General features: G+C 35.6%; 1 protein-coding gene across 13 annotated transcripts in view; it reads left to right on the top strand.

Annotated features, from left to right (window-relative positions):
* The window catches only part of GPHN (gephyrin), a 640,157-nt gene that overhangs the window by 506,734 nt on the left and 106,293 nt on the right, over positions 1-27,130 (top strand). For all 13 annotated transcript variants that reach the window (XM_059059572.2, XM_059059574.2, XM_059059562.2 and 10 more), the window contains 2 exons: positions 3,964-4,101; positions 22,400-22,492. In XM_059059572.2, the coding sequence (XP_058915555.1) occupies positions 3,964-4,101; positions 22,400-22,492 (231 nt within the window). The remainder of the gene's footprint in view (positions 1-3,963; positions 4,102-22,399; positions 22,493-27,130) is intronic.

Here is a 27,130-nt window from a genome sequence, read left to right as displayed (position 1 = left end):
TTTCTGCTATGTGACCGTGGGTGGGTCTTGAGTGGGAAGAAGCCACTTGGCACATAGAAGGTGCTCAGTGAACACTTGTTGAGAACACACACATACACATACACACACACACACACACACACACACACACATCTGCTAATGTGCCAGAGAATTAAAATACTCCTCCTTTGAGTCATTTCTTTCACTTAATTTTTTTTATATCCAGAAAGCCCCTGTGATAGCATGCAAATAGTTTAGTGAGGGACCAATATTAACCCATTAGCATCAAAGTTTGGATTATTTATCTAGCAATCTGGATTATTTATCTGTCACTTTGTGACAGAGAGTTTATAAATATGAAAGGACCTAGAGAAGCAAAGGGCAGAACAGGAGGTGCCACTTTGAATCTTCCTTCCCAACCTTTAGCTTTGTTTGAAGGATTTGCTATTCATTCATACCTCAAGTATTTATTCAGTACCTACTATAAGTATAAGGAAAGCATTGCTCTAAAAGTAGCAAAGGATACACAGATTAATAAGATATAGGTTCTGCCTTCAAGGAGTTTATGATAGACTAGCATAGGTAAGGCAAATATTTAAATGTCTATAACATTAGATAGAAAGTGGTAGGTGCCATAAGAAAGATATAAACAAGGTACAAAATTATTTTAAAGACAGGAAAGATTTTTCCAGGCTGGTGGAAATTGATATGCAATTTCCAGTTTTAAAAAAAATCAATATAGTTAGAGAACCATCCAGTGGTTTACTGTCCTCCTGCCCTTATTTTTTTATTCACTTACATGTCTTTCCTTTCTGCTGAGCTGAAACATTCTTCATGGCAGGGTGTATCTTATTCTGTGTATACCAAGTGTGTAACTGTGCCTGGCTCATAAAATGCACTCAATAAATATTTGTTGAATGGATGTGTGTATCACTGATAATCAAACTTGCTTTCTAATAAAGTGCAATTTTCTCCTCAGAAACCAAACATTTTAAAAGCACAGCTTTTATAAGATTGCACACAATTTTCACCATAAAGAAAGTAAAGAATATCTTAGAAAAGATCAGATCTGAGATATATAAACCGGAATAAAAGGGTTTATAGAAACACCTATCTATCATTCTCTTCAGTTGCACTGGTTGTGACAATATGTATTTATTGATATTTAATGACATGGCAGGGACTATAGTGAAAGTGAGTTATGAATAAATTTACATTTCAATTATAGGTAAATGATAAATCATACATAATCCTTCTTTAAGTGTTCACCTTAAAGTAGAAAAAATTTTCATATTTAGCACTAAATAATCTCAAAGGTCCTTCAAGCTTTGAAAATTTTGTAATTTTGTGATTATGCATGGGTGATAAGTAAGTATAAGCATATTGTATGTCTTTTTCTTTGACTACTATGACAATGTCATTTGTCTTAGAATGAAAACTCTTTGGGACAGTTCCTGTAAGTCAGTTGAGTGAATATGTCTGAAGCAGCTGCTGGGGTTTGGGTAGGAAGACTAAATTTAATAAATTGCAGTGACCAAGAACTTACAGACTACAGAGGGATATATACAGTCATTATAAAGTGGATTAAAGAAATAGGAGCTTATTTGTCTCACATATCAAAAGTCTGGAGGCAGGCAGTCCAGGGCTTGTACAGCAGCTCGGTATTGTCATCAGAGACTCTGCCTCTTTTTATTCTAATGTTTCCAATACTTATGTGTGGGTTTCTATCCTCATGGTTGAAAAGTGGCTACGGCACCTCCCAGTATCTAGCCATGCTCTCCTCTTAAAGCTTTATCTCTTTATCTTTTTATTTATAGCAGGAAGCCTGCCCCAGGGACTTCTTCCTACATCTCACTGGCCAGAACTATATCATATGGCCAGTCTTAGCTGAAAGGTGGCTACGGAAGAAGGGAATCGTGGATATCAGTTACAATAGCCAAGCAACAGTGTTTGCAGTTACTCCTTTTATGTTTACCCTTTGGACCAAGTTGTTTATGCATGGGCCAAGTTGTTTATTGTGCTCTAAGAAGTTTCTTTTTGTTATTAAATGATTCATTTATTAAGTCAACAACTATTTATTTTTTATTGCCTAATATGTGCCAGATACTGTTCTAGGTATTGGGGATGGCAACAGTGAATAAAAAAGACAAAGTTGGGGCTTCCCTGGTGGTGCAGTGGTTGAGAATCCGCCTGCTGATGCAGGGGACACGGGTTCGTGCCCCGGTCCGGGAAGATCCCACATGCCGCGGAGCGGCTGGGCCCGTAAGCCATGGCCACTGAGCCTGTGCGTCCAGAGCCTATGCTCCGCAACAGGAGAGGCCACAACAGTGAGAGCCCCGCGTACCACAAAAAAAAAAAAAAAAAAAAAGACAAAGTTGCTGCTGTCATGGAGCTTACATTCTACTAAGAAGGTTATAAACAAATAAGTATAAGTATATATTATAGGCATATAGATATCAACATATATGTGTATATATATATTTTTTTTCCATGAAGAAAAGTAAAGTAGGGTAAGGAGAATAGAGAGTGATGGTAGGTAATATTCTATATAGGATGTTTAACAAAGGCCTCTGATTAGGTGATACTTTAGCAAAGACCTGAAAGAAATGAGGGATGAATAGAACCATAGTATCTGGGGAAGAATGGTCCAGGTAGAGGAAATGGCAAGTATGAAGACCCTAAAGAGAGATGTATTTGGCATTCTCAGGCAAGGAACCAGTTTGGCTAGAGCACATTGCATAAGGGTGAAATGATAGGAGAAGAGAACAGTGTAGGCTATAATATGTTGTGCTTTGAGGGCCATAGCAAAGATTTTACTCTGAGTGAAATGAAAAGTCATGGAGAGTTGTGAGCAGAGATTATTAGCACAATTCAATTTACAGTTTAAAAGGAGCATTGTAACTACTGTGTGGAGAATAAACTAATGGGACAAGGACAGAAGGAAGGAGACAAGTTAGGACACTTCAATTTCCCAGGAAATAAATGATGGTTCCAATTATTGTAATAATTGTAGAGATGGTGAGAAATGATCAGATTCTAGAGACATTTTAATGGTAGTTTAGATATGGTTCTGACAAAAATAGAAGAATCAAAGGTGTCACCAAGGTTTTGGATTAATAACTGAGTAGAGTTTCTATTTACTGAGATGGAAATTGCAAGAGAATAAGACATCGTGCAGGTAGGTTAGGAGGGTGGGGATTCAAGAGTTTGATTTTGAACATGTTAAGTTTGAATTGCCTGTTGCACATTCAAGTGCATATTTGATGATTTATAAGCTTCTAGATATACGCTGTTATCCACCAGCTATTTGGATGACATGTCTAGAGGTGAAGGTAGAAGTTGGGGTTGGAGATATAAAATTAGGGGGTTTAGTGTATGGGTGGTATTAATGCCAGAAGACTAGATAAGGTCACATAGGGAGTGAGTAAATAATAATATTTTTCTATGTTTTTAGAAGAAAGAAAATTTCCTGTGAAATTCTGAATAAATTCAAGTTTGGATATTTCATTTCACTAACTAGCTCATTAAGTGTTCAAACTTCAGTATAGTTGTTAAGGACATGGACTCTAAAGCCTGGCTACCTAGGTTTGAATCCTGGCTCTTCAGTTTCTAGCTTTGCGATTTAGGCCAAGATATGTAAACCTCTTTTTCCTCATCTGTAATAAAGGATAATAATGATGGCTCCCTTTAGGTTGTTGTGAAGATTTATTAGAATAGTGCCATGACACATAGTTAAGCACTCAAAAAGGATTAGCCAATATCATCATTAAATTTCACCAACTTTTGATACATGATGTAACATTACTAACTTGATTTAGTGTTCCACCAAAGCAGGCTATATTTTGGAAGCAGGAAAAAGTTTCTCACCTTGTAATCTTCATTTCCAGACAAATGAAATTGAGAATTGTTGATATTTATAAGCCTTTCCCACTTTTTAATCAGTGTTTCAGCATCATATTCTTAGTTAATTATCTTCCTGTTTAGGTCACAGTGCTGTCGATATCACCAAGGTGGCTAGAAGACACCGCATGTCTCCTTTTCCTCTAACATCTATGGACAAAGCCTTTATCACAGTCCTGGAGATGACTCCGGTGCTTGGGACAGAAATCATCAACTACCGAGGTACTGTTATATTTGCCCATTGCCTTTTATTTTCATTTTTTTCCAAATAAGATTCATCTAACACTAATACACAGTTTTCCTGAAAGAGAAATGTTATTAATCATTACTGCTATTATTATCATCTTCCTTTTTGCTTCTTATTTCTACTCAACTCTAAGATCAATCTTAATGGTATACAGAGTAAAATACCCATAAAGCTTCCTTTACATAAAGAAAAAAAGGAAAAAGTCAACAGTCTCCTGTTCATCAAAATACCAGTACTCTAAAGAAAGGGCTGTCAGCACTGAGTGAGAAAAACAGTTGACTGTGAGTCTGCCTTATGTCCTTTCTGACAGAAATGGAAGATAACTAATATGTCTCGTAATTATTTCCATTTGTGGAAATCATGTTTTTAAATGTAAAATGTAAATACTACATTAATTTATCTATGGATCACTGAGCAACCAGTCTGATTTCAGTTTTTCTGCTTCATGTATCTTCTCATTTTCTGCTCTTAGTTTAGTAGTACATTGAGACCAGCTTGTGGAAAGAAAATGGAAGGGTAGTTTTCCCCAGTGTTTTCAGTTATTAATCAACTACTTCCCTTTCTAAAAATTCAGTTCAGGTGCAGTCTGAATAAAATGTAGTTTCTTAATTGTTTTTGTTATACAGATAAAAACAATACAAAAGGATTGCTTTTACAAATAAAGGACTTTATTCACAGATCATAAAATATTCAAATTTCAAAGAACATTAGAGAGCATCTATACAGACACCATAATTTTTCTACAAGAAAACTCAAACTCAGATAGAACAGCAGAAAAGGAATAGGATTAAGGCTCAAGACTTAACATTCTTGGGAATTCCCTTGCAGTCCAGTGGTTAGGGCTTGGGGCTTTCATGGCAGTGGCCAGGCTTCAATCCCTGTTCTAGGAGCTAATATCCTGCGAGCTGCGTGGCACGGCCAAAAAAGAAAAAAAAAAAAAAAGACTTAACATTCTTATTTTTACTACATAATAGTGCTCTTCTTCCAATGTTAAAATGTAAAAGAGAATAGTAGATAAAGTAACAAATTATGTTAAAATTAAAAGGCCTAAAACTAGTGAAATATTAAATGCCAAATTCTAGCTCTTTGATCCCTGACCCGACTTAGACAAAAATTATTTTTACATAACTTACACCTATCCTACATCTTTGACTTACATTCTTTTAGATATGTATATCATTAGGTTTAAACCTTTTGTTTTTATTTTATTCCTCATTAAAGGAAATAAAGATAAGAAAACTGACTAGAGTGGGGAGTTAGGGATTAACTACATAATTTCATAAATCAATTTTAGTGAAATAGGTTTCTTTCTATTATTAAGTACAGATATTTAGATATTTTTATGTCAAGCAACACTAAGACATCTTCAGAAAATATGAATGTAAAATTAAGTTGAAAAAATTTACATGTTATAAAAATAAGTTAACCATCCCTGGCCTCTTGTAATATCAGGGTAGTTTCTCTTAACATCAGTCCTTAGAAAAATCTCACTGTGATGCCAAGTCACATTTAGACAGAAATTCCAGTCCTTTTAAGGAAAAAACAGAACTGGAAATGGCCATTTCTATTTCTCCTCTAGAAAAAAAAAATACTGTCAGGTGGATTCTCTTTTCCTTTCATGTGCTTGTTTCCCCTTCATTTGTTCATCAAATCAGTTGTCACTCATAAGTAAGCAAATTCTTCATGGATGGTTAACTTCTTGTCAAGTGTTTCCATGCATGAGGATGAAAAATAATAGTTAGGTTTGCATTCAACCTTTGAGTTGGATCAAACTCGATTTGTAATGCAAAAGAGCATTATAATTAAACCTCCTAGGCACTTTAATTAGTTGTTTAGAAAACAACACCATATATAGAAACATAATTCAATTTGTTCAACAATTATCTATTAAAAATCTAAATTCCAGGTACTATGTTAAGTCCAGATAATGCAAAGATGAATAAAATAAAACCCCACCCCATGCATCTCACTGCGCAGTACAGGAGAGGGACAGATAAACAATGTGATACATTTTCTCCTTTATTGGCTGTTTTGTAAGCTTGCCTTCCTTTGTCAATTCCTTGAACATGAACTTTCTTTAGTGTTTGTCTCTGACCCTTTTCAGATCTTACACATTCACTCAGATAACCTCATACATGCCAATTTTTTCAAGTACCAACTATTATGTGATTTCTAAATCTGTATCTTTGCCCAGACCTTGTCTGAGCTCCAAACTCTTACAACAGATGTATACCTGCTGCTAGTAAATTTAACATGACCAATATTAAACTTATTTTCTTTACTTCTACAATACTCATTTCCTCTACGTCCTCTTGAATCTGTCCCTTGTTTGCCATCCCCACTGCTATGATTTTAATTTAGGTCTTTATTATTAACTTCCTGGATTATTGTAAAGGCTTCCCTCCCCCAATTAGCATCTTTACATCCATTTTCCAATTTCATACCAAAGTAAACTGTTCAAAATTTGATATTAACATTCCTGCATACAACTCTTCAATAGTATTCCTCATAACCTCCAGATAAAATTCAAACTCCTTGATATGTCATATAAGGCCCTTTATAATTGGCCACTATGTATTCTTTTTTTCTGACTTTATTGAGGCATAATTAATAAATTAAAATTGTGTATATTTAGGGTATACAGTATGATGATTTAATATACATATACATTGTGAAATAAGTACCATAATCAAGCTAATTAATATATCTATCACTTTATAGTTACTCTGTGTATGTGTGTGTATGATGAGAATACTTAAGATTTACTCTTTTAGCAAATTTCAAGTATACAATACAGCATTATTTTTTTTTCAATACAGCATTATTAACTACAGTCACCATGCTGCACTTTAGATACCCAGAATTTATTCATCTTATAAATGAAAGTTTGTACCCCTTGACCAACATCTCCCCATTTTGCCAGTACATGTTTTTTAAGATTAAGCTTAAGAAGGTCTCCTCCATGAAGACATTTCTGGTGTCCACTTCTCCCTTTCCCTAGCTGGGTTAAGTATCCTTCCTCCATGTCCCAATAGCACTATGTTCATTTGTTTTATAATAGAAATGACTGACATATTTGATCACTCTCTCTTATAAATGCCCTAATAAACAACATGGGTATGAAAAGCTGAGTGATCTAAATGTGAATCACTATAAATTGAATTTTGAGTCAAATATGGCCTGTAATTCTCTTACTCAAGATAAGCGATTTCTCCCCAGAAATAAGATTAGAAACTCATTCTCACTATACTTTAAATGTTATCTTTTCCAAAGATGTTTGCATTTTAATGGGCAAACCTTCATAGTTCATTTTGATTTCAACTAGATGCACCTCTAACTATTGAATTTCATAGGGGTGAGGAGGACTGAAAGGCCTTCACAGTTCTCTGAAATCCCAAATATTTTGCCTCTGCAAATACTCTGACACCTACAATTACAAAAGCCTGTAGAGGAAAGCCCATGTTTCCGAAGAGAGATCCAGAACCACTGAATCTATGAGGCAGTTTGCTACTGTAGGGTCTCTAAAATTACTTTTTATATGTCTGTGAAGGTTCAACAATAATCCCAGGAAACTAAGAACAAATCATGTATACAGAAGTGCTGGTAGTGATGCTCTCAAGGTCATACATATAGGGTAACTCTGTGAAGGAATGTTACAATATAATATATTAAATACTTATAATATTACAATAAGAAAATAACTTGGAGATCAGGTACTCTCTCTTACTTTAAAGACAAAGGAATTTAGGACCAAAGAGGTATAATAATGTTCTTAGAGTCAGACAAATTGTTATGATTAAAAGCAACTATAACCTAGGATTCTTGACTCCTAGTCTACTGTTCATTCCATCATAGCAGAGTGCGTCTCAAATCAGTATGAAAATTATTCTTCTAAAGTAAGTGCCTAGATGTGTAAAATGTATTGTTTGTTTGTTTTAATCTATTTTGACTACAGGTGAATTTTCTGTTGTCTCTGGTCTGCCCTTTAGCATATCTACTATTTTCAGCTCCTATCTGCAAGCAAGGCCGTTAAGGAGCAAGTGCTCCACTGATTATAAATACCTTACTTTGGTTTCTTGGGAGAGGAATACCAATAGAAGATAATATTTGCAAGACTACCATTTATGATTCATCTTTGCTTATAAAATGTGTAACATGAACACATTACAAATTCACACTTGGTACAGTACTAGCTACTGAAAGGCAGATTAAAATATTCTAGAATTCCCTGTAATCCCCAATATCGTTCATTTAACAATGGAAAAACTATAATCTTTGAATAGAAAGGATTCTGCTTTCATAAGAGCATTATTTTATAAGTGCTAGGCTTTTTTTTAAGATTTCATGACCAAAGACTTTAGCATCACTGACCTCAGTTCTTTGTATTCCCACAAAAGACTTAAGCAATTCTAGACAAGGAAGCTTTAAGTTTACTTAACTCAGTTTAAAGCAGTGAAGTATCCTTTTTAGAATATTGACCACATCAGAGGTAGTTCTCCCTGTCTCAGACCCAAAGCAAGATATATTTATAATATATTTTAAAAGAAAAAAATATATATGAAAATATATAACGATATGCATAGAAGGAGGTATGAAATAGGAAGATTAGTCTACCTGGTTGTGACATAGGAATAATTTGGCCAGCATTATATGTCTAATTCCTCTGTGAGTTAATTTTACTCAATTGTCTAACTATAAAAATACCTCCCCCACACAAGGGGGCTTTATGAGTGCCTAAACAGTCATAATATCTGGTTGAGAAGTTACTGCTGCCTGGCTCCTTTTCTAAAACCATGTGCCCAAAGTTTATTCAGCACTAATACTTGGGCTCCACCTATGGGCAAAGAGAAGAGATGGTTTAACATCTATCTAAGTATTTATATGTATGCAAGAGAGACTGCCCCATGTGATAAAGTAATTTACAGCACTGCTATATACTATTTAAGTTCCAAAGTCAATCATTGAATGAAATGTAATGACTGCTTGGAAGAGCTATACATTGCCTAATCCGTGAATCCTACTGAGATATATGGATATAGTTGCTGCCGTAGCAGAGAGGTGTACCTGACGTTTATTCCTTCAGTTCTCAAGTACTTGCTGCCAGTTGGGAGCCCTTACCATTTTCTAATCAATTGTGTGTTTCTCTTCAAATCCTTTCCCTTGCTTTAGGCTTTTAGAAAAAAACTTAAAGTAATGCATGTTTTTCTCTTTGAAGAGACATAAGTGCTGCTGGTAGGTTAACTTGATACCAACTCCAAAAGCAGAACTAATCCAGTCGGGATCTAATTTACCTTAAAGATAGAAATCCCTATATTTAGCGTGAGTACAAAATAAAAATCTGGCCAATTTTCTATTACTAGATTTATATTGATAACCTTAAGCATGAAGCTGTTCTTTCTTTGCAAATGAAATGTTTTATTTTTCTTTCCAAGATATTTTAAAGATCTATAAAGACCAGATGGTATATGTGTGCTTCAAATATGACTTTTCTTGACTCTTCTATATATAGCTATATGTTAAAATGAGAGAAATATTCTTTTTTTAAAAATCTCTTATTCTTTCCCTTTAAAAAATAAGTTTTACCGAAATACAATTCATATACAGTATAATTCACCCACATAAATTATACAGTTCAGAAGTTTTTAGTATTCACAGATATGTACAGCCATCACCACAGTCAGTTTTAGAACATATTCACCTCAAAAAGAATCCCCATCCCCTTTAGATATCATCCTCCTCCTATACCCACAGCCCACCATTCAGCCTTAAGCAACCATTAGCCTACTTTTTATCTGTATGGATTTACCTATTATGGACATTTCACATAAAGGGATCATATAATATGTGGTCTTTTATTACGGGCTTTTTCTACCTAGAATAACATTTTCAAAGTTCATCCATGTTGTAACATGTATCAGTACCTCATTCCTCTTTTAAATATTACCATAGTAAAAAAGACATATAATATAAAATTTATCATCTTAGCCATTATAGTTCAGTGGCATTAAGTACATTCACATTGTTGTGAAACATATCTCCAAAATTTTTTCATACTGGATACCTGAAACTCTTTACCCATTAAACAACAACTCCCTTTTTCCTCCTCATCCCAGCCCCTGGTAACCACGACTCTACTTATTATTTCTAATAATTTGACTACTTAGATATGTTATATAAGTGCAATCATGCAGTATTTGTCTTTTTGTGGCTAGCTTATTTCACTTAGTATAATGTCCTCAAGGTCTGTTCATGTTGTGCCATGTGACAGTATTTAGATATATACACCACATTTGTTAATCCATTCATCTGTTGATGGACATTTGGGATGCTTCCAACTCTTGACTATTATGAATAGCTGTACTATATGAACATGGGTGTACAAATATCTCTTCAAGATCCTGCTTTCAATTCTTTGTGATATATACTCAGAAGTGAGATTGATGGATCATATGGTAGGTCTGTTTTTAATTTTCTGAGGAAACTTCTTCTGTTTTCCATGCTGGTTGCACTATTCTACAATCCTACCAATATTACATAAGGATTCCACTTTTTCTACATTCTCATCAACACTTTTTATTTTCTGATTTTTTGATAGTAGCCAATTTATGGGTGTGGGGTGATATCTCATTGTGATTTTGATTTGCATTTTCCTGATAATTAGCGATGTTGAGCATCTTTTCATATGTTTATTAGCTATTCATACATCTTTGGAGAAATGTCTATTCAAGTCCTTTCCTATTTAAAAAATTTTTTTAAATTTTAGTTAATTTGTAATGTTCTGTTAGTTTCAAGTACACAGCAAAGTGATTCAGATAAATATATGTTTGTGTGTGTGTGTATATATATATATTCAGATATGTGTGTGTATATTCTTTTATAGATTCTTTTCCATTATAGGTTATTAAAAGATATTGAGTATAGTTCCCTTTGCTATATAGTAGGTCCTTGTTGTTTACCTGTTTTATGTGTAGGAGTGTGTATACATTAATCCCAAACTCCTAATTTATCTCTCCCCCGACCTGCTATCCCCTTTGGTAACCATAAATTTGTTTTCTATGTGAGTCTATTGTGGTTTTGTAAATAAGTTTATTTGTATCATTTTTTTAGAGTCCACATATAAGTGATATCATATGATATTTGTCTTTCTCTGAATGACTTACTTCAGTTAATGTGATAATCTCTAGGTCCATCCATGTTACTGCAAATGCCAGCATTTCATTCTTTTTTAAGGCTGAGTAATATTCCATTGTGTATATACACCACTTCTTTATCCGCTCATCTGTTGATGGACGTTTAGGTTGCTTCCATGTCTTGGCTATTATAAATAGTGCTTCTATGAATATTGGGGTGCATGTATCTTTTCAAATAAGAGTTTTCTCTGGCTATATGCCTGGGAATGGGATTGCAGGATCATATGGTAACTCTTATTTTTAGTTTTTTAAAGAACCTGCATACTCTTCTCCACAGTGGCTGCACCAATTTACATTCCAACCAACAGTGTAATTGGGTTCCTTTTTCTCCACACCCTCTCCAGCATTTATTATTTGTAGACTTTTTAATGGTGGCCATTCTGACTGGTGATGATACTTCATTGTAGTTTTGATTTGTATTTCTCTAAAAATTAGTGATATTGAGAATCTTTTCATGTGCCTGTTGGCCATCTGTATGTCTTTTGTGAAGCAATGTCTGTTTAGGTCTTCTTCCCATTCTTTGATCGAGTTGTTCAGTTTGGTTTTTTTTTATATTAAGCTGTATGAGCTGTTTGTATATTTTAGAAATTAATCCCTTGTCAGTAGCATCATTTGCAAATATTTTCTCCCAGTCCATGGCTTGTCTTTTTGTTTTGTTTATGTTTTCCTTTGCTGTGCAAAAGCTTTTAAGTTTAATTAGCTCCCATTTGTTTATTTTTCTTTTTATTTCCATTACTCTAGAAGACGGATCCAAAAAAATATTGTTGTGATTTGTGTCAAACAGTGTTCTGCCTGTGTTTTCCTCTAGGAGTTTTATAGTATCTGATCTTACATTTAGGTCTTTAATCCATTTTGAGTTTATTTTTGTATACGATGTTAGAGAATGTTCTAATTTCATTCTGTTACAAGTGGTTTCCCAGCACCACTTATTAAAGAGACCATCTTTTCTCCATTGTATATTCTTTCCTCCTTTGTGGTAGATTAATAGACCATAAGTGTGTGGGTTTATTTCTGGGCTTTCTATCCTGTTCCATTTATCTATAAGTCTATTTTTTGTGCCAGTACCATACTGCTTTGATTACTGTAGCTTTGTGGTATAGTCTGAAGTCAAGGATCTTGATTCCTTCAGCTCTGTTCTCCTTTCTGAAGGGCTTTTGGCTATTTGGGGTCTTTTGTGTTTCCATATAAATTTTTCAATTTTTTGTTCTAGCTATGTGAAAAATGCCATTGGTAATTTGATAGGGATTGCATTGAATCCATAGATTGCCTTGGGTAGTATGATAATTTTTTTTTTTTTTAACATCTTTATTGGAGTATAATTGTTTTACAATAGTGTGTTAGTTTTCCCTCTACAACAAACTAAATCAGTTATACATACACACATGCTCCCACATCTCCTCCCTCTTGCATCACCCTCTCTCCCACCCTCCCTATCCCACCCCCCCAGGCAGTCACACAGCACAGAGGTGATCTCCCTGTGCTATGCAGCAGCTTCCCACCAGCTATCTAATTTACATTTGATAGTGTATATATGTCCCTGCCACTCCCCCACTTCGTCGCAGCCCACCCCTCCCCCTCCCCATATCCTCAAGTCCATGCTCGAGTCGTATGATAATTTTAACAATATTGATTCTTCCAATCCAAGAGTACGATATATCTTTCCATCTGTTTGTGTCATCTTCACTTTCTTTCATCAGCGTCTTATAGTTTTCAGAGTACAGTCTCTTGCCTCCTTAGGTAGGTTATTCCTTGGTATTTTATTCTTTTTGATGTGATGGTTTCCTTAATTTCTCTTTCTGATCTTTCATTGTTAAGTGTATAGACATGCAACAGATTTCTGTATATTAATTTTATATCCAGCAACTATACTGAATTCGTTGATGAGCTCTAGTAGTTTTCAGGTAGCATCTTTAGGATTTTCTATGTGTAGCATCATGTCATCTGCAAACAATGACAGTTTTACTTCTTTCCCAGTTTGGATTCCTTTTATCTCTTTTTTTCTCTCTGATTGCTGTGGCTAGGACTTCCAAAACTATGTTGAATAAAAGTGGCCAGAGTGGTCATCCTTGTCTTGTTCCTGATCTTAGAGGAAATGCTTTCAGCTTTTCACCATTGAGTGTGATGTTAGCTGTCGGTTTCTCATAGATGGCCTTTATTATGTTGAGGTATGTTCCCTCTGTGCCCACTTCTGGAGAGTTTTTTATCATAAATGGATGGTGAATTTTATCAAAAGCTTTTTTCTGCATCTGTTGAGATAATCATATGGTTTTTATTCTTCACTTTGTTAATGTGGTGTATCACATTGATTGATTTGCAGATATTGAAAAATCCTTGCATCCCTGGGATAAATCCCACTTGATCATGGTGTATGATCCTTTTAATGTATTGTTGGAGTCAGTTTGCTAGTATTTTCTTGAGGATTTCTGCATCTATGTGCATCAGTGATATTGGCCTGTAATTTTCTTTTTTTGTGATATCTTTATGTGGTTTTGGTATCAAGGTGATGGTGGCCTCATAGAATGAGTTCAGAAGTCTTCCTTCCTCTGCAATTTTTTGGAATAGCTTCAGAAGGATGGGTGTTAACTCTTCTTTGATCATCTTTACGATGATTACCATGAACACTTTCTGGGTAGATTGACTATCTCCACATCTCTTAGTTCTTCTTCTGGGGTTTTATCTTGTTCCTTTGTCTGAAACATCTTCCCTGTTGCTTCATGCTATTTGTATTTTTATGTATGTGGTAGATTGGTTACATTTCTTGACCTTTGAGAAGTGGCCCTCTGTAGGAGATGTCCTGTGTGTCCCAGCAGTGCACTCCCTTCTTGTCAGCCAAGGGCCAGGGGCCAGCTGGTCAGTATCTGGCCTTTGTTCATGGACTCGATCTGCAGGCTGCAGGACTGTAGTTTTCTTGCCTCCGGTGTCTGTCCCCTGGTAGATGAGGATGGTCTAGAGGCTTGTGCAGTCTTCCTGGCAGGAAGAGTTGGTGCCTGCCCCCTGGTGGGTGGAGCTGGGTCTTGGTCTTCTGGGGTGCAGAGCCATGCTTAGGGACGTGTCTAGAGGTGGCTGTGGGCTCAGGAAGTCTTTAGGCAGCCTGTCTGCTGATGGGTGCAGCTGTGTCCCTATCCAGTTTGTTGTTTGGCCTGAGGCATCCCAGCACTGGAGCCTACATGCTGTTGGTGGGCCAGGTCTTGGTTGCAAAATGTCAGCCACCAGGAGAGCTCACACAGATGAATCCTCCCCGATAGTCCTTCACCAGTGTCTCTGTCCCCAGGGTGGGCTATAGCCACCACTTGCCTCCCCAGGATACATTCCAAGACCAGCAGGTACGTCTGGCTCAGGCTCCTATCAAATTACTGCTTTTGCCTTTAGTCCTGGTGTGTGTGAGATTTTGTGTGTGCCCTTTAAGAGTGAAGTCTCTCTAACACAACGAAACAATTATACTCCAGTAAAGGTGTATTTTTTAAAAAAAAGAGTGAAGTCTCTATTTCTCCCAATCCTGTGGAGCTCCTGCAATCAAGCCCCACTGGCCTTCAAAGCCAAGTGCTCTGGGGGCTCCTATTCCTGGTGCCTTTCCCATTTTTAATCAGGTTATTAGATCTGTTTGTTTTTGAGTTGTAGGATTTCTTTATGTATTCAGGAGAGATTAACCCCTTATCAGATATATGATTTGCAGATATTTCTCCCATTTTGAAGTTTGCCTTTTCACTCTGTTGATAGTATCCTTTGATGCACAAGGGTTTTTAAGTTTGATGTTGTCCCCTGTGTCTATTTTTGCTTTAGATGCCTGTGCTTTTGTTGTCATAGTCAGGAAATCATTGCCAAATCCAAAGTCATGAAGCCTTTCCTCAATGTTTTCTTCTAAGAGTTTTATAGTTGTTGGTTTTACATTTAGGTCTTTAATCTTTTTTGAGTTAAGTTTTGTATATGGTGGAAGATAAAAGAGTCCAGCTTCATTCTTTCAAATGTGGCTATCCAGTTTTCCCAACATTATTTTTTGAAAAGGTTATCTTTTCCCCACTGAGTGGTCTTGATATCCTTGTCAAAGGTCATTTGACCATATACGTGAGTGTTTATTTCTGGGCTCTATTCTATTCTGTTTGTATTAGACAGAGTTCTCCAGAGAAACAGAACCAACAGAATATATATAGGAAGAGATTTATTATGAGAAATTGACTCACATGATTATGGAGGCTGAGAAGTACCATGATTTGCCATCTGCAAGCTGGCGACCCAGGAAAGCTGGTGGTGTTATAATTCCAGTCCAAGTCCAAAAGGCTGCAAACCAAGGGAGTTGATATAAAGCCCATCCAAGGGCAAGAGAAGACCAACGTCCCAGGTCAAACAGGCAGGCAGAAAGCAAAAGGGACGATTTTTTTCCTCCACCTTTTTGTTCTATTCAGATGCCCAGTGGATAGAATGATGCTACCCACAATAGGGAGGGTGATATACTTTATTGATTCCACCAATTCAAATACTAATCTCATCTGGAAAAACTCTCACAGACACACCCAGAAATAATGTTTAATCTAGGTATCTCATGGCCAGTGAAGATGACACATAAAATTAACTATCAAACCATTGGTCTATTTGTCTGTCTTTATGCTAGTGCCACTCTGTTTTTCTTACTATAGCTTTGTAATATGTTATAAAATCAGGAAGTGTGAGTCTTACAACTTTGCTTTCTTTATAATCATTTTGGCTGCTCAGGGTCTCTTGAGATTCCATATGAATTTTAGGATGAATTTTTCTGTTTCTGCAAAAAATGCCATTTGCATTTTTATTGAGATTACGTTGAATCCATAGGTGGCTTTGGATGGCATGGGCACTAAGAATATTATGTCTTTCAATCCATGAACAAAGGATGTCTTTCCATTTATTTGTATCTTCTTTATAATTTCTTTCAGCAATGTTTTATAGTTCCCATTAATACCTCACTCCTTTTTATGGCCAAGTAATATTTCATTTTATGTATATACCATGTTTTATTTATCCATTCATCAATTGATGGACTGTTGGATTGTTTCCATCTTTTGACTATTACTGAATAATGCTGCATTAGTATTTGTGTACAGGTTTTTGCATGGACATATGTTTTCATTTCTCTTGGATTTGTCCTTGCCTTTTAAGAAGAACTGAATTTAAATAATAGCAGAGACTCCTCTGGAAGTCTAGGCTGCTAAAAGTCATTTTAAATATAACCTGTATTTGTTGCTTTGATTAGCCATAAATGAAAAATACAGTTCTCTTTCTTCAGAAACTTAAGAAACCAAACACATACTTTTCTCACACTCACCACCTTGAGAACTCTTACACACAATTTTGCAAATACTTGCTGATATATTACTAACTGAATATACAAGAGTAGTATTCAGAGGGGCAATAATCAAGGAGAACCTACTGTCTTAAATGGGGTCTTGAAATAGGTGATAGACCTTTATTGATAACAAAAAGGAAGATTATAGCCTTCCTTCCAAGTCATGACTGTAAGCATGGAGGTGAGCATCCATTACACACACACACACAAAAAATGACTTGCTTAGAGGAGTCTAAGTGGAAAATAATGAGAGTAGAAGTTAGCAAGATGTCCTTCTCCATTTTATGTATTCTCTGGATGAAGTTGGTTGTATTTGATTGATATGACCTTTTTCTCTATTTACCTGACATATTCCCTCCTTAGTTCTAATCATTAATGTACTCAATCATTGACTCAGTCATTCAACAAACATTTACTGGGTGCCTTTTAAGTATCAAGCACTGTGCTTGGTACTTGGGATACAATGATGGGTTAGATATGCTGTAAAACAAGGAATTCACAACCTGATGGAGAAGTCAAGATAGTTTCACAAACAGCTGTAATGTAATGTGGAAAGTGTACCATAACAGATGGATACAAGTGTTTTAAGAATATGAAGACTAAGTACAATCCCTCCAAACCATTCTGTATCTTGTCACTAGGCAAGTTCATAAAAAGTTCCATTATCTCTGAAGAGACTTAAACACTGCTGGGAGGTTAACTTGAAGTCATTACTCTGCTTAAAAATCCTACATTGGATTCCCATTTTCATAAGATTAAGGTTAAACTCCCTCGATCCTGCTTCTATTGTCTAAAATGCCCCCTCCTTTCTCCTACTTGGTTCTTACTTCAAACTGTAAAACTCAGCATAGATACCTCATCTAGGAAGATTTTCTTGATGTTCCACAAATTGATGGTTAGGTGTTTTTTTCTGTATGCTTCCAATATTGCCCTGATCATATATCTGTCACTGCCCATATCATACTATCTTGTAATCATATTTTTATTTTTCCATATCCCCCTCTCTCACATGCACTGTTACATGTGAATTCCTTGAGGAAATCAGCCAGGTCTTACTAGTATTTTTGTCCCCAGTGTCTAGCATATAGTAGGTTCCCAGTGTTTGATGAATGGATAAATAAATTGGTCAATGAACAAACTCTTCCTGTTTAGAGACAGAAGACCAAAGACATGACATCTGAGCTGAAACTTAAAGGTTGCCTAAGATTCACTAGGGGGAGAAAAGAAGAAGGAAAAAAAGTGTTCCTGTCCAAGGCAACATTATTTGCAATGGCATAAAATAAGAAAAAGCCCAGCATGTTTAAGATGTGGCAAATCATTCTTTGTATCAGAAACTGGACACTTGTCAGAAATAAAGCTCAATCTCAGTATAAACATTTTTCAGATTACTCTAGGCAAGTCTTATGCTACCACTACAGAATTCTTAAAATAGGATCTGTATATTATTTTGTAGCCTAATGAAGCTTGGGTGGATTGTAGCATTTAAATAACTCACTTAAAGGATGTAAAGAAAAGGGAACCTCCTCATACACTGTTGGTGGGAATGTAAATTGGTACAGCCTCTGTGGAAAATAGGATGGAAGTTTCTCAAAAAACTAAAAACAGAACTACCATATGCCCCAGCAATTTCACTCCTGGGTATATATCCAAAAAAGCAAAAACACTAATTCGAAAAGATACATGCACCCCAGTGTTCATGGCAGCATTATACATGATTGCCACGATATGGAAGCAGCCTAACTGTCCATCAGGGGATGAACAGATAAAGAAGATGTTACACACACACACACACACACACACACACACACACACACACACACACACACACACTGGACCACTACTTAGCCATAAAAAAGAATGAAATTTTGCCATTTGCAGCAACATGAATAGACTTGGAGGGCATTATGCTAAGTGAAGTAAGTTAGAGAAAGACAAATACTGTATGATATCACTTATATGCAGAATCTAAGAAATACAACAAATTAGTGAATATAATAAAAAAGCAGACTCACAGATGTAGAGAACAAGCTAGAGGTTACCAGGGTGGGGAGGAAAGAAGGAAGGGGCAAGTTAGGGGTAGGGAAGTAAGAGGTACAAATTATTAGGTATAAAATAAGCTACAATCATATATTATACAACATGGAGAATATAGCCAATATTTTGTAATAACTATAAAGAGAGTATAACCTGTAAAAATTGCAAACCACTATATTGTACACCTGTAACTTATAGAACATTTAAAGCAACTATACTTCAATAAATAATTAAATAAACTCATTTATTCTTGTCATATGTACATCTTCTCATTCCAGAGTTATTATTTGAGCCTCCTCAGATTTGAGGGCTATTTCTTAGTGTTTATGTGTATGGTAGCATGGGGGTAGGGGGTCAATTATTATTGGAAACTTACAGAACAGAGTTTTTACTTTAGTTTCCAGAATCTAATTTTGTCAAATTATGATTGAGTAGACTCTATACCTTAGGAACCCTCCAGAGTGGAATTGCACAGTAAGATATATGCGTAACTCAGGCATTAAAGGGAGAAATCAAGTCAGCTGATACTCTTTTCTCTAAATTGGCTGTCAATGAGAATTCAGTTAACTTATGTTAAGCCACTACGATATCTACAACTGTCAGTATCAACAGCCTTTCAAACTTAGCATACTAAGTGTTCAGCCTCTTTCTTTCTGGAATACAGGAATAAAAAGAGCCATGATGAGCATGTATCAGTTCTCTTGGGCTACTGGCAAGGACTTAGGAAGGAAAAATAACATGTGCTAGCTGTTGATGCCATCAGTTCTTTGTAGTTTTTTGTGGTGGTGGTAGCACATACATAAAATAAGATTTACCATCTTAATTGTGTTTAACTGTACAGTTCAGTGACATTAAATACATTTACATTATTCTGCAGCTATCATTACCATCCATCTCCAAAACTTTTTCATCTCCCCACACTGAAACTCCATACTCATTAAAAAATAACTTCCTATTCCTCCCTCTCCCCAGCCCATGGCAACCACCATTCTACTTTTTGATACTATGATTTTGATTTTGAATATTCTGATTACCTCATATAAGTGGAATCATACAATATTTGTCCTTTTGTGACTGGCTTATTTCACTTATTTTCACTTATTTTATAATGTCTTCAAGTTTCATCCATATTATGGCATATGTCAGAATTTCCTTCCTTTTTAAGGCTGAATAATATTCTTATATGTATATACTACATTTTGTTTATCCATTCATCTGTCATTAGACACTTGGGTTACTTCCACTTTTTGACTACTGTATTGTGAAAAATGCTGCTATAAAAATAGTGCACAGGGCTTCCCTGGGGCGCAGTGGTTGAGAGTCCGCTTGCCAATGCAAGGGACACGGGTTCGTGCCCCGGTCCGGGAGGATCCCACATGCCGCGGAGCGGCTGCGCCCGTGAGCCATGGCCGCTGAGCCTGCGCGTCCGGAGCCTGGGCTCCGCAACGGGAGAGCCCACAGCAGTGAGAGGCCCCCGTACCAAAAGAAAAAAAAAAAAATAGTGCACAAATATCTGTTCAAGTCTCTGCTGTTAATTCTTTTGAATATATACCTAGAAGTGGAATTGCTGGATTATATGGTAATTCTATGTTTAATTTTTTGAGGAATCACCTTGTAGCTTTTTTAAATGTCAGGGGAACAAAGGAAGAGCAGGACTTGGAGAGTATGTAGCTATTGCCATTGTAGTAATGATTGACGCTCTAAGATCTAAATTTCAATCCTACCTTAGCCACCTGTGAAATATATGACCTTGGATAAGTTACTTACCCTGTTTAAATTTTTTCTCTTTTTTCATCTGTAAAATGAATATAATAATGCTTTACTAGATTTTTTAAGGATTAAATGAGATTATATATGTATATGATATTACTTAGTAATTTATAAAATGCTATATAAACATTTACTAGATTAACTGGACCAGCTGCCAGAAAAACTCAGCCCTGGTACTATATTTGATTATTAACCACTGTTACTGAGCTATTCCAAATCCCAGAAAATTATTCTCTTAGGATCTGAACTGGCACAGCACTTATATTTTCATTCACCACACCAGACCAGAATAGTTTCAGATAAGGAGCTACCCCAGGTAGTTTATTGTACCCTGGGCAGATGCCGTGGGGCTCACTACCAGAGACTACCTTATAGCTTCAGATTCATTTGGGAGTTAATGTTGTATATATGAATACAAACCAGACCCTCTGGTGCTACCACTTCCCTGGTCTTACAAAGTATGGTCCATAGCTACAGAATAGCTTCAATCTCCTGGGAGTACCTACAGCTAGAATCTGCTAAGAAGTTCTCCCTTACAATTCAGGTGTCACTTTCTTTAAAAAGAAAGAGTCAATATCACTATCACTGTGGATCAGAGTACAAAATTTAAAATCTGTCTGTCCTTACTTCTTTGTCCTGGAATCTGGAAACCAGAAGCTCTAGGTGGCTAAGAAGGACAAAGCTAAAAACAAAAAAGAAACAAACAAAAAAAGACTCATCCAGCTCTGGAAACAATGGAATTTTCTACATCTATACAAACATCTTATGTAAATCAAGTTCTATATTACTTATAGTCTTTGGAGAGAAGCTTGATTTTTTTTCCTCCTCCTATTCTTCCTTCTCTATCACCTATTAATTATTCTGTTACTTCTTTAAAATAATAACAATAGTAATAATAATAAGGACAGATTCTGACTAGAGGATTTAAGGAATTGGTCATGACTCTTGAAACTTTTATTCTTTTTGGCACTAAATCAAACTCCTGAGCTGTAACCAAATGTGATTGTCATCCAGAGTGGATGAATAGTGGTTTGAATAGTCACTTCACACAATAGGTCACTGGTGCTCTTATAGTCACTAATTTTTTTAGGTTAATAAAGCCAAAATTTTCGCTAAAGTTAAATAGAATGATAAGGAAGCTCCTTTCTTTTCTTTACTTTTCTCTCCTAAAGGATAAAAAGCTCTAAAAATTACATGTGCTCATTGTAGAAAACTTGGAAATTTTCAGAAAATTATAGCAAAGGATATAAAATCATACATAATTCTAACATACTGCAGTAAACAAATACTTTATATTTTCATGTATGCCTTTCCCATCTTTTCCTATTGCTCTATATACATATATCTTAACATAGGATTATACATTACATGTACAGTTCTGCATGTTTTTAAAATGTATGTCATAAGAATTTTCCTGGGTCAGTGAATATTTTTCATAAATATTACTTTAGCCTGTATAATATTTTATCATAAGGATACATCATTGTTTAAATTTCTGTATTGTTAAGCTTTTGATTTCTTTCCATTTCTCACTAATGTAAGCAACTCTGAAATAAACATGTACAGAAAGATTTATCCATTTTCTTAAGATAGATTTCTAGAAGTGAAATTACTGGGTCAATGACTATGACTGTTTAAGAATTTACTTTTTAAAGAAAATCATCTTTGGATTGTTAAAGGATTAATGACACAGCAACTTGAACACATCTTTGATGACTGTGTAGCTACTCATATTCAGATAATCTCTGCAAGCATTGCTATTAATTGACTGAATCTTAATCTTTCATGTCAGACACTAGGATGCATCTCTTCCTTCTGTCGCCTATTCCTTGGGATAGAAATCAGGAGATCTGACTGAGCCCTTATACAAGCCTTGTCAGACAAGTACATATGTCCATCTTGTTTAGGACTACCTGTTTAACCCACTGCACTTAACATCCATATTTTCCTTCTTTTCTCTTACAGATGGAATGGGGCGAGTCCTTGCTCAAGATGTATATGCAAAAGACAACCTACCCCCGTTCCCGGCATCAGTAAAAGATGGCTATGCTGTCCGAGGTAAATATTTTGGTTTTCTTGAGTATCAACATACTCACATTGTAATTTTTTTACTTTTTCAGATTTTTGGCTCAGCCCAGGTACCTAATGACTATTACATCTATTTCCCCCTTGTCTGTCAAAATAATTTTATTCACAGATAACAGTGTTAACCTACACCTATATATTTTCCAGCACAATCTTGATTAAAACTTTTCAGTGACAGTACTACAGTTACTTGAAAATTCTTACTTACAAATAAATATGTAGAGGTTGATAAAGACACTGTATCATGATTTATTCTTTCGGCCTCTACACATACCAGATGGCAGACAGTCTTGGTCTGGAAGTCCAAATGTTTTCTAGTTGAAAACATCTATATGGTCCAAGAAAGAAGAGCAAACTCCCAACACAGGGATAAAGTGGGGAAGTTTTTTCTCCTGCTTTAAACTCAAACATCAACAAGGGCTTCATAGAAAGCAAGCATGAGGGAAACCTCTAATTCCCTAGATGATTCCATATTTCAAGGCTCTGAAGCCCCAGATGGTACCAGCAGCTCATGCCTTTAGAGTTGCCTGGGATTGCATAAAGCTCAAAAGCAAATACTAAATAGCATTTGCCTGCCTAAAGTCCAATCTACGAAAGAACCCAAAATGAAAATGCAACTGAATTGCTTAGAAACTATTATTGGTTATTAACTCAAGGCTGGTATCATTGAAGAAATGTCTAAAAACATTTCCCAGTTTATCAGAACTGTTAAGACGGCCAATTCCTTTTTAATGGTCATTTATGTAGTCCCTTACTTGATTTTTTGGTTTTGGATATTTTTTTACTCTAGCTACTAAAATAATTTCCTCTTTCTTGTAATTAAATATATTCATTGACCTCCTCCGTGTTCTATTGCCATCTCTTAGCAGTATCTTTCTCTGTTGGAGACAGTAGAACAAATGGTTAAGATTATGGACTTTGAGTGATAACAAAGTAAGAGTGATCTGGGTTCTAGCACCAGTTCCATCTATGTAACTTTGAGCAAATCACTTAAATTTTTTTAGCCTTGGTTTTCTCATCTATAAAATGGTGATAATTATAACAGTATTTATCCCAACAGTTTATTGTGAGAATTAAGTGAGACTGTAGAAGGCCTTAAAGTATATGGCAAACACACACACACAAAAAAGCACTCAATAGTTTTTTTTAATGTTTAATAATAGTACCTATTATATTATTATTACTTTTTTGTTATTATCACATTTTCTTAAACCATCTCTGAAAAAAGGATAACATTTATCTAAACTGTTATTCTAATAAAATGGTGGAGAGATTAATTCCTACTAATGTATGCTTTCTCAGGAAACTGTCTTAAATGCACCTCATTCAGCTCTATCTCACAAATTAGAGTATTTTTGAAAATATAAATAACAAATCCCCAATGCCTCCTATGTTTTGTCTTCCAAATTCATTTCTTCTATAGTGTTTATTATAATGAATATTATCCAGAAAGAAAATTATTTTAGTCTTCTGATAGCCTCACTGGCTCTTGTTTCTTATTACCTCTAAAATGTAAATTCTGTTTGAACTTATAATTGGTAGCCATATTGGATTGCTATGAAATGATGAATTCTTACTTCCAGAGTAGAACAAACAACTACAGCAGATGAAACACCAAAAGGACAAGAAAGTCTATTTTTTATATTCTTGGTAATGTATAAAATAAGAGAAAGTGAGAAAATAAGTTATATTAGGCAGAATTATTCTGAAACAGAAAATTGTTCTGTGATTTTTAGATGAGGTAGCAGCAGCTCAATAAAAAGAAACTATTGCTTTTGGCTTTTCTAGTTAGCCCAGTGAACCAGGAAAGATCCTTTCTGCAACTGTAGAATCTGTCAAAGAAATTTATATATAAAGTTATCATTTAGTATATCATATTTATTCTTTTGTCTTAGAGTGGTGCTGATTTTAGTTATTTCACACACATACGCAAACAAACACACACACACACACACACAAACATTTAAAATGACATCTCACGGTATAAAATGTTCAACAGATAATCCACCATGCAGCTAATTCACATTATTTCTTTCCTGTGAAACATTGCTAGTTCTCTAAGATATGGAATGTATAACAAAGACATAACACATAACAGATAACCATCATGGATATGGTTAAATTTCAAAGTAGGAATGACTGGTTAATTATGATCAACATCATAATTAAGGCAGCAGAAGTCATCAGTGAACAAAAAGGCATGGTCTTAGTCTTTTCTGTGTTATAATACCAACCCCAGGCAGTGTTTTGGTAAAGAATATCCTTGAGGCTCTTGTTGTGGCTCTCTACCTCTCTACTTTGTATACCTTCTTCTCTCCACCCCTTCTTCCTTTACTCCCCTTTACTCCCGTTCCTTTCTCCCCACTCCCTTTATTCTCCTTTTTTTTCTTCTCCTCTGCCTTTGCCTTAGGCCTTCCAGTAATAACCAGTGGCACCTGTGAGCATTGCTAACCCTCTAGGTGTAAAGAGGTTGCTAACTTGCTCTGGATCACTAAGCATTAGCCAGTATCCTTCAGAAACATGTGGGATAAAACTCCAAACCAGTTGGAGGATCACTTGCTTTAAGGTATGTGGGTTGAAAAGTCAAGACAGTAACAAATAGCTAAAGAAATAAGAAATAGGAACAGCTTTTAAAAAATAAGAAAGAATAGAGTATAAAGAAGACAGGAATCAAGTGATGATGATGTAAACTAATAAACCTAAAACTACATTCAAGAAGGAATGAATTTGAATGATGAAAGCAGAGAAAAGAAAATGAAAGTAGCATTTACCAGTTAGAAGCAATACAGTAGTTTTATTCATATTTTTGAGGAGTTATTTCTCCCTTCACACTGATTAAGCCAACCATCTTTTTTGTGTGTGTGTGGTACGCGGGCCTGTCACTGTTGTGGCCTCTCCCGTTGCGGAGCACAGGCTCCGGACGCGCAGGCTCAGCGGCCATGGCTCATGGGCCCAGCCACTCCATGGCATGTGGGATCTTCCCGGACCGGGGCACGAACCCGTGTCCCCTGCATCGGCAGGCGGACTCTCAACCACTGCGCCACCAAGGAAGCCCCCAACCATCTTCTTGATGCATTCACACGCTCCTATAGAGATGTGGGTGTCCATTGTCTCACAATTGCTTCTTAGATGTTAATAAAGGTAAAAATATCTCAGAATACCAAATTCACTGTCTTGAAAATGTTCAATTTGAAAGGCTTATCACTTCAGAATTAGTTTTGGGATTATTTAAGAAAAGGGAAAATTATAAACAAGCCGGTAATTATTTTGAGAACCATGTGCAACAAACATTTCTGGAAAATTATATTAAGAGAAATCCTTGCCATTTAGGTTAAGTAAATATTAAAGCTTTTTCTTTTAGACTTTCTGATTAAATACATGCTTATGGAAAATACAGAAAATCAAAAAGAACATTTTAACCCATTATCTCACTGTCTAGCTACTATTAACATTTTGTTGTACTTCCTTCCAGTGTGTTAAAATGCATACTAAAATTTGGTATAACCTTTTTGATTTTGAGCTAGTTCTTATTCTGTCACAAAAGTCATGTTTTAGAGTTTCTGTTTTGTCCATTTAAATCCTGTCTGGCCATAGCTGGTTTTCCAACTCAATTTGACAGCCAGTGGCCTTCCACTGTAGGACACTTTGGATGAAAAAGAAAGCCTTATGATATAGGAGTATTACTCATGTGAGCAGAGAGATAGTTTGGAATAATTAAGTTAATCCCCAAAAGCTTAAAATAATGTATTTAAGGAAATAATATATCTTTTCCCAGTACTAACAATATATGGGCATTTTTCTCCTGGAAGATGATGGTAAAGAATATAAAATGCCTTCTCATCCATCTGTTCTATTCCTTGCTCCCTGCTTTCCAGGAAGCAGATTTAAAATTCCAAACAACTCACCTGATTTAATCCCTCAGTATAACTGCAGCAAATATTAATCCTGTTGTGCTAGTCTTGTCACTTACCCTTGCCACCACTCCAAACTCGTTCTACAATGTTAATTTTAGTATACACATAAATATCAATACTATTACCCTGTTGCTTATCATCCAGTCTTAGACAGTTTGGTTCCATAATTAGAGATAAACAAAATCTTAGTCCTTCTACCTTATTCCTCTGTTGAAGAATAGAGGTGCCTAGAACCTCTGAAAGTTATGCCATCTATGGCCTCTGTTTATTTTCAGTCCTGATGAGGCTTTTGTTGTTGAAGATAAGTGAATAGCTATAAAGGATTTCAAGAGATTGAAAGAGAGCTCCCACATGGCTGGAAAATGAAAATGAGGGATAATTCTAGGGCAAATGGCTTGAGGATGATCATTTTCTATACATTGCCACAATGAATAGTTATTTAATGGTATCAATTTTATATCAAATGATATAATCAGAAATCTTCAAATAAAGACTAAAAGTGTTTTCTGGACATTAAAAAGGTGGAAGTGGGAGCAGTTTCAGGGTCTAGCATTAAGCATTATACAGTGCATTTGCTGTTAGGATTTGGTTTATATTGCTTTTACCTCTTCCTTCAAATTAAATTCTACAGTTACAAAACAGAAAAGAAAACTTATGAACAGAAATGTCAGAATTAGTGGGAGGAAAGAGTCTAAGC

This window comes from Kogia breviceps, chromosome 3, assembly GCF_026419965.1.
Source record: "Kogia breviceps isolate mKogBre1 chromosome 3, mKogBre1 haplotype 1, whole genome shotgun sequence".
Classification (NCBI taxonomy): Eukaryota; Metazoa; Chordata; class Mammalia; order Artiodactyla; family Physeteridae; genus Kogia; species Kogia breviceps.
Note: the sequence above shows the minus strand (reverse complement) of the source record. Positions and strands in the feature narration are given on the sequence as shown.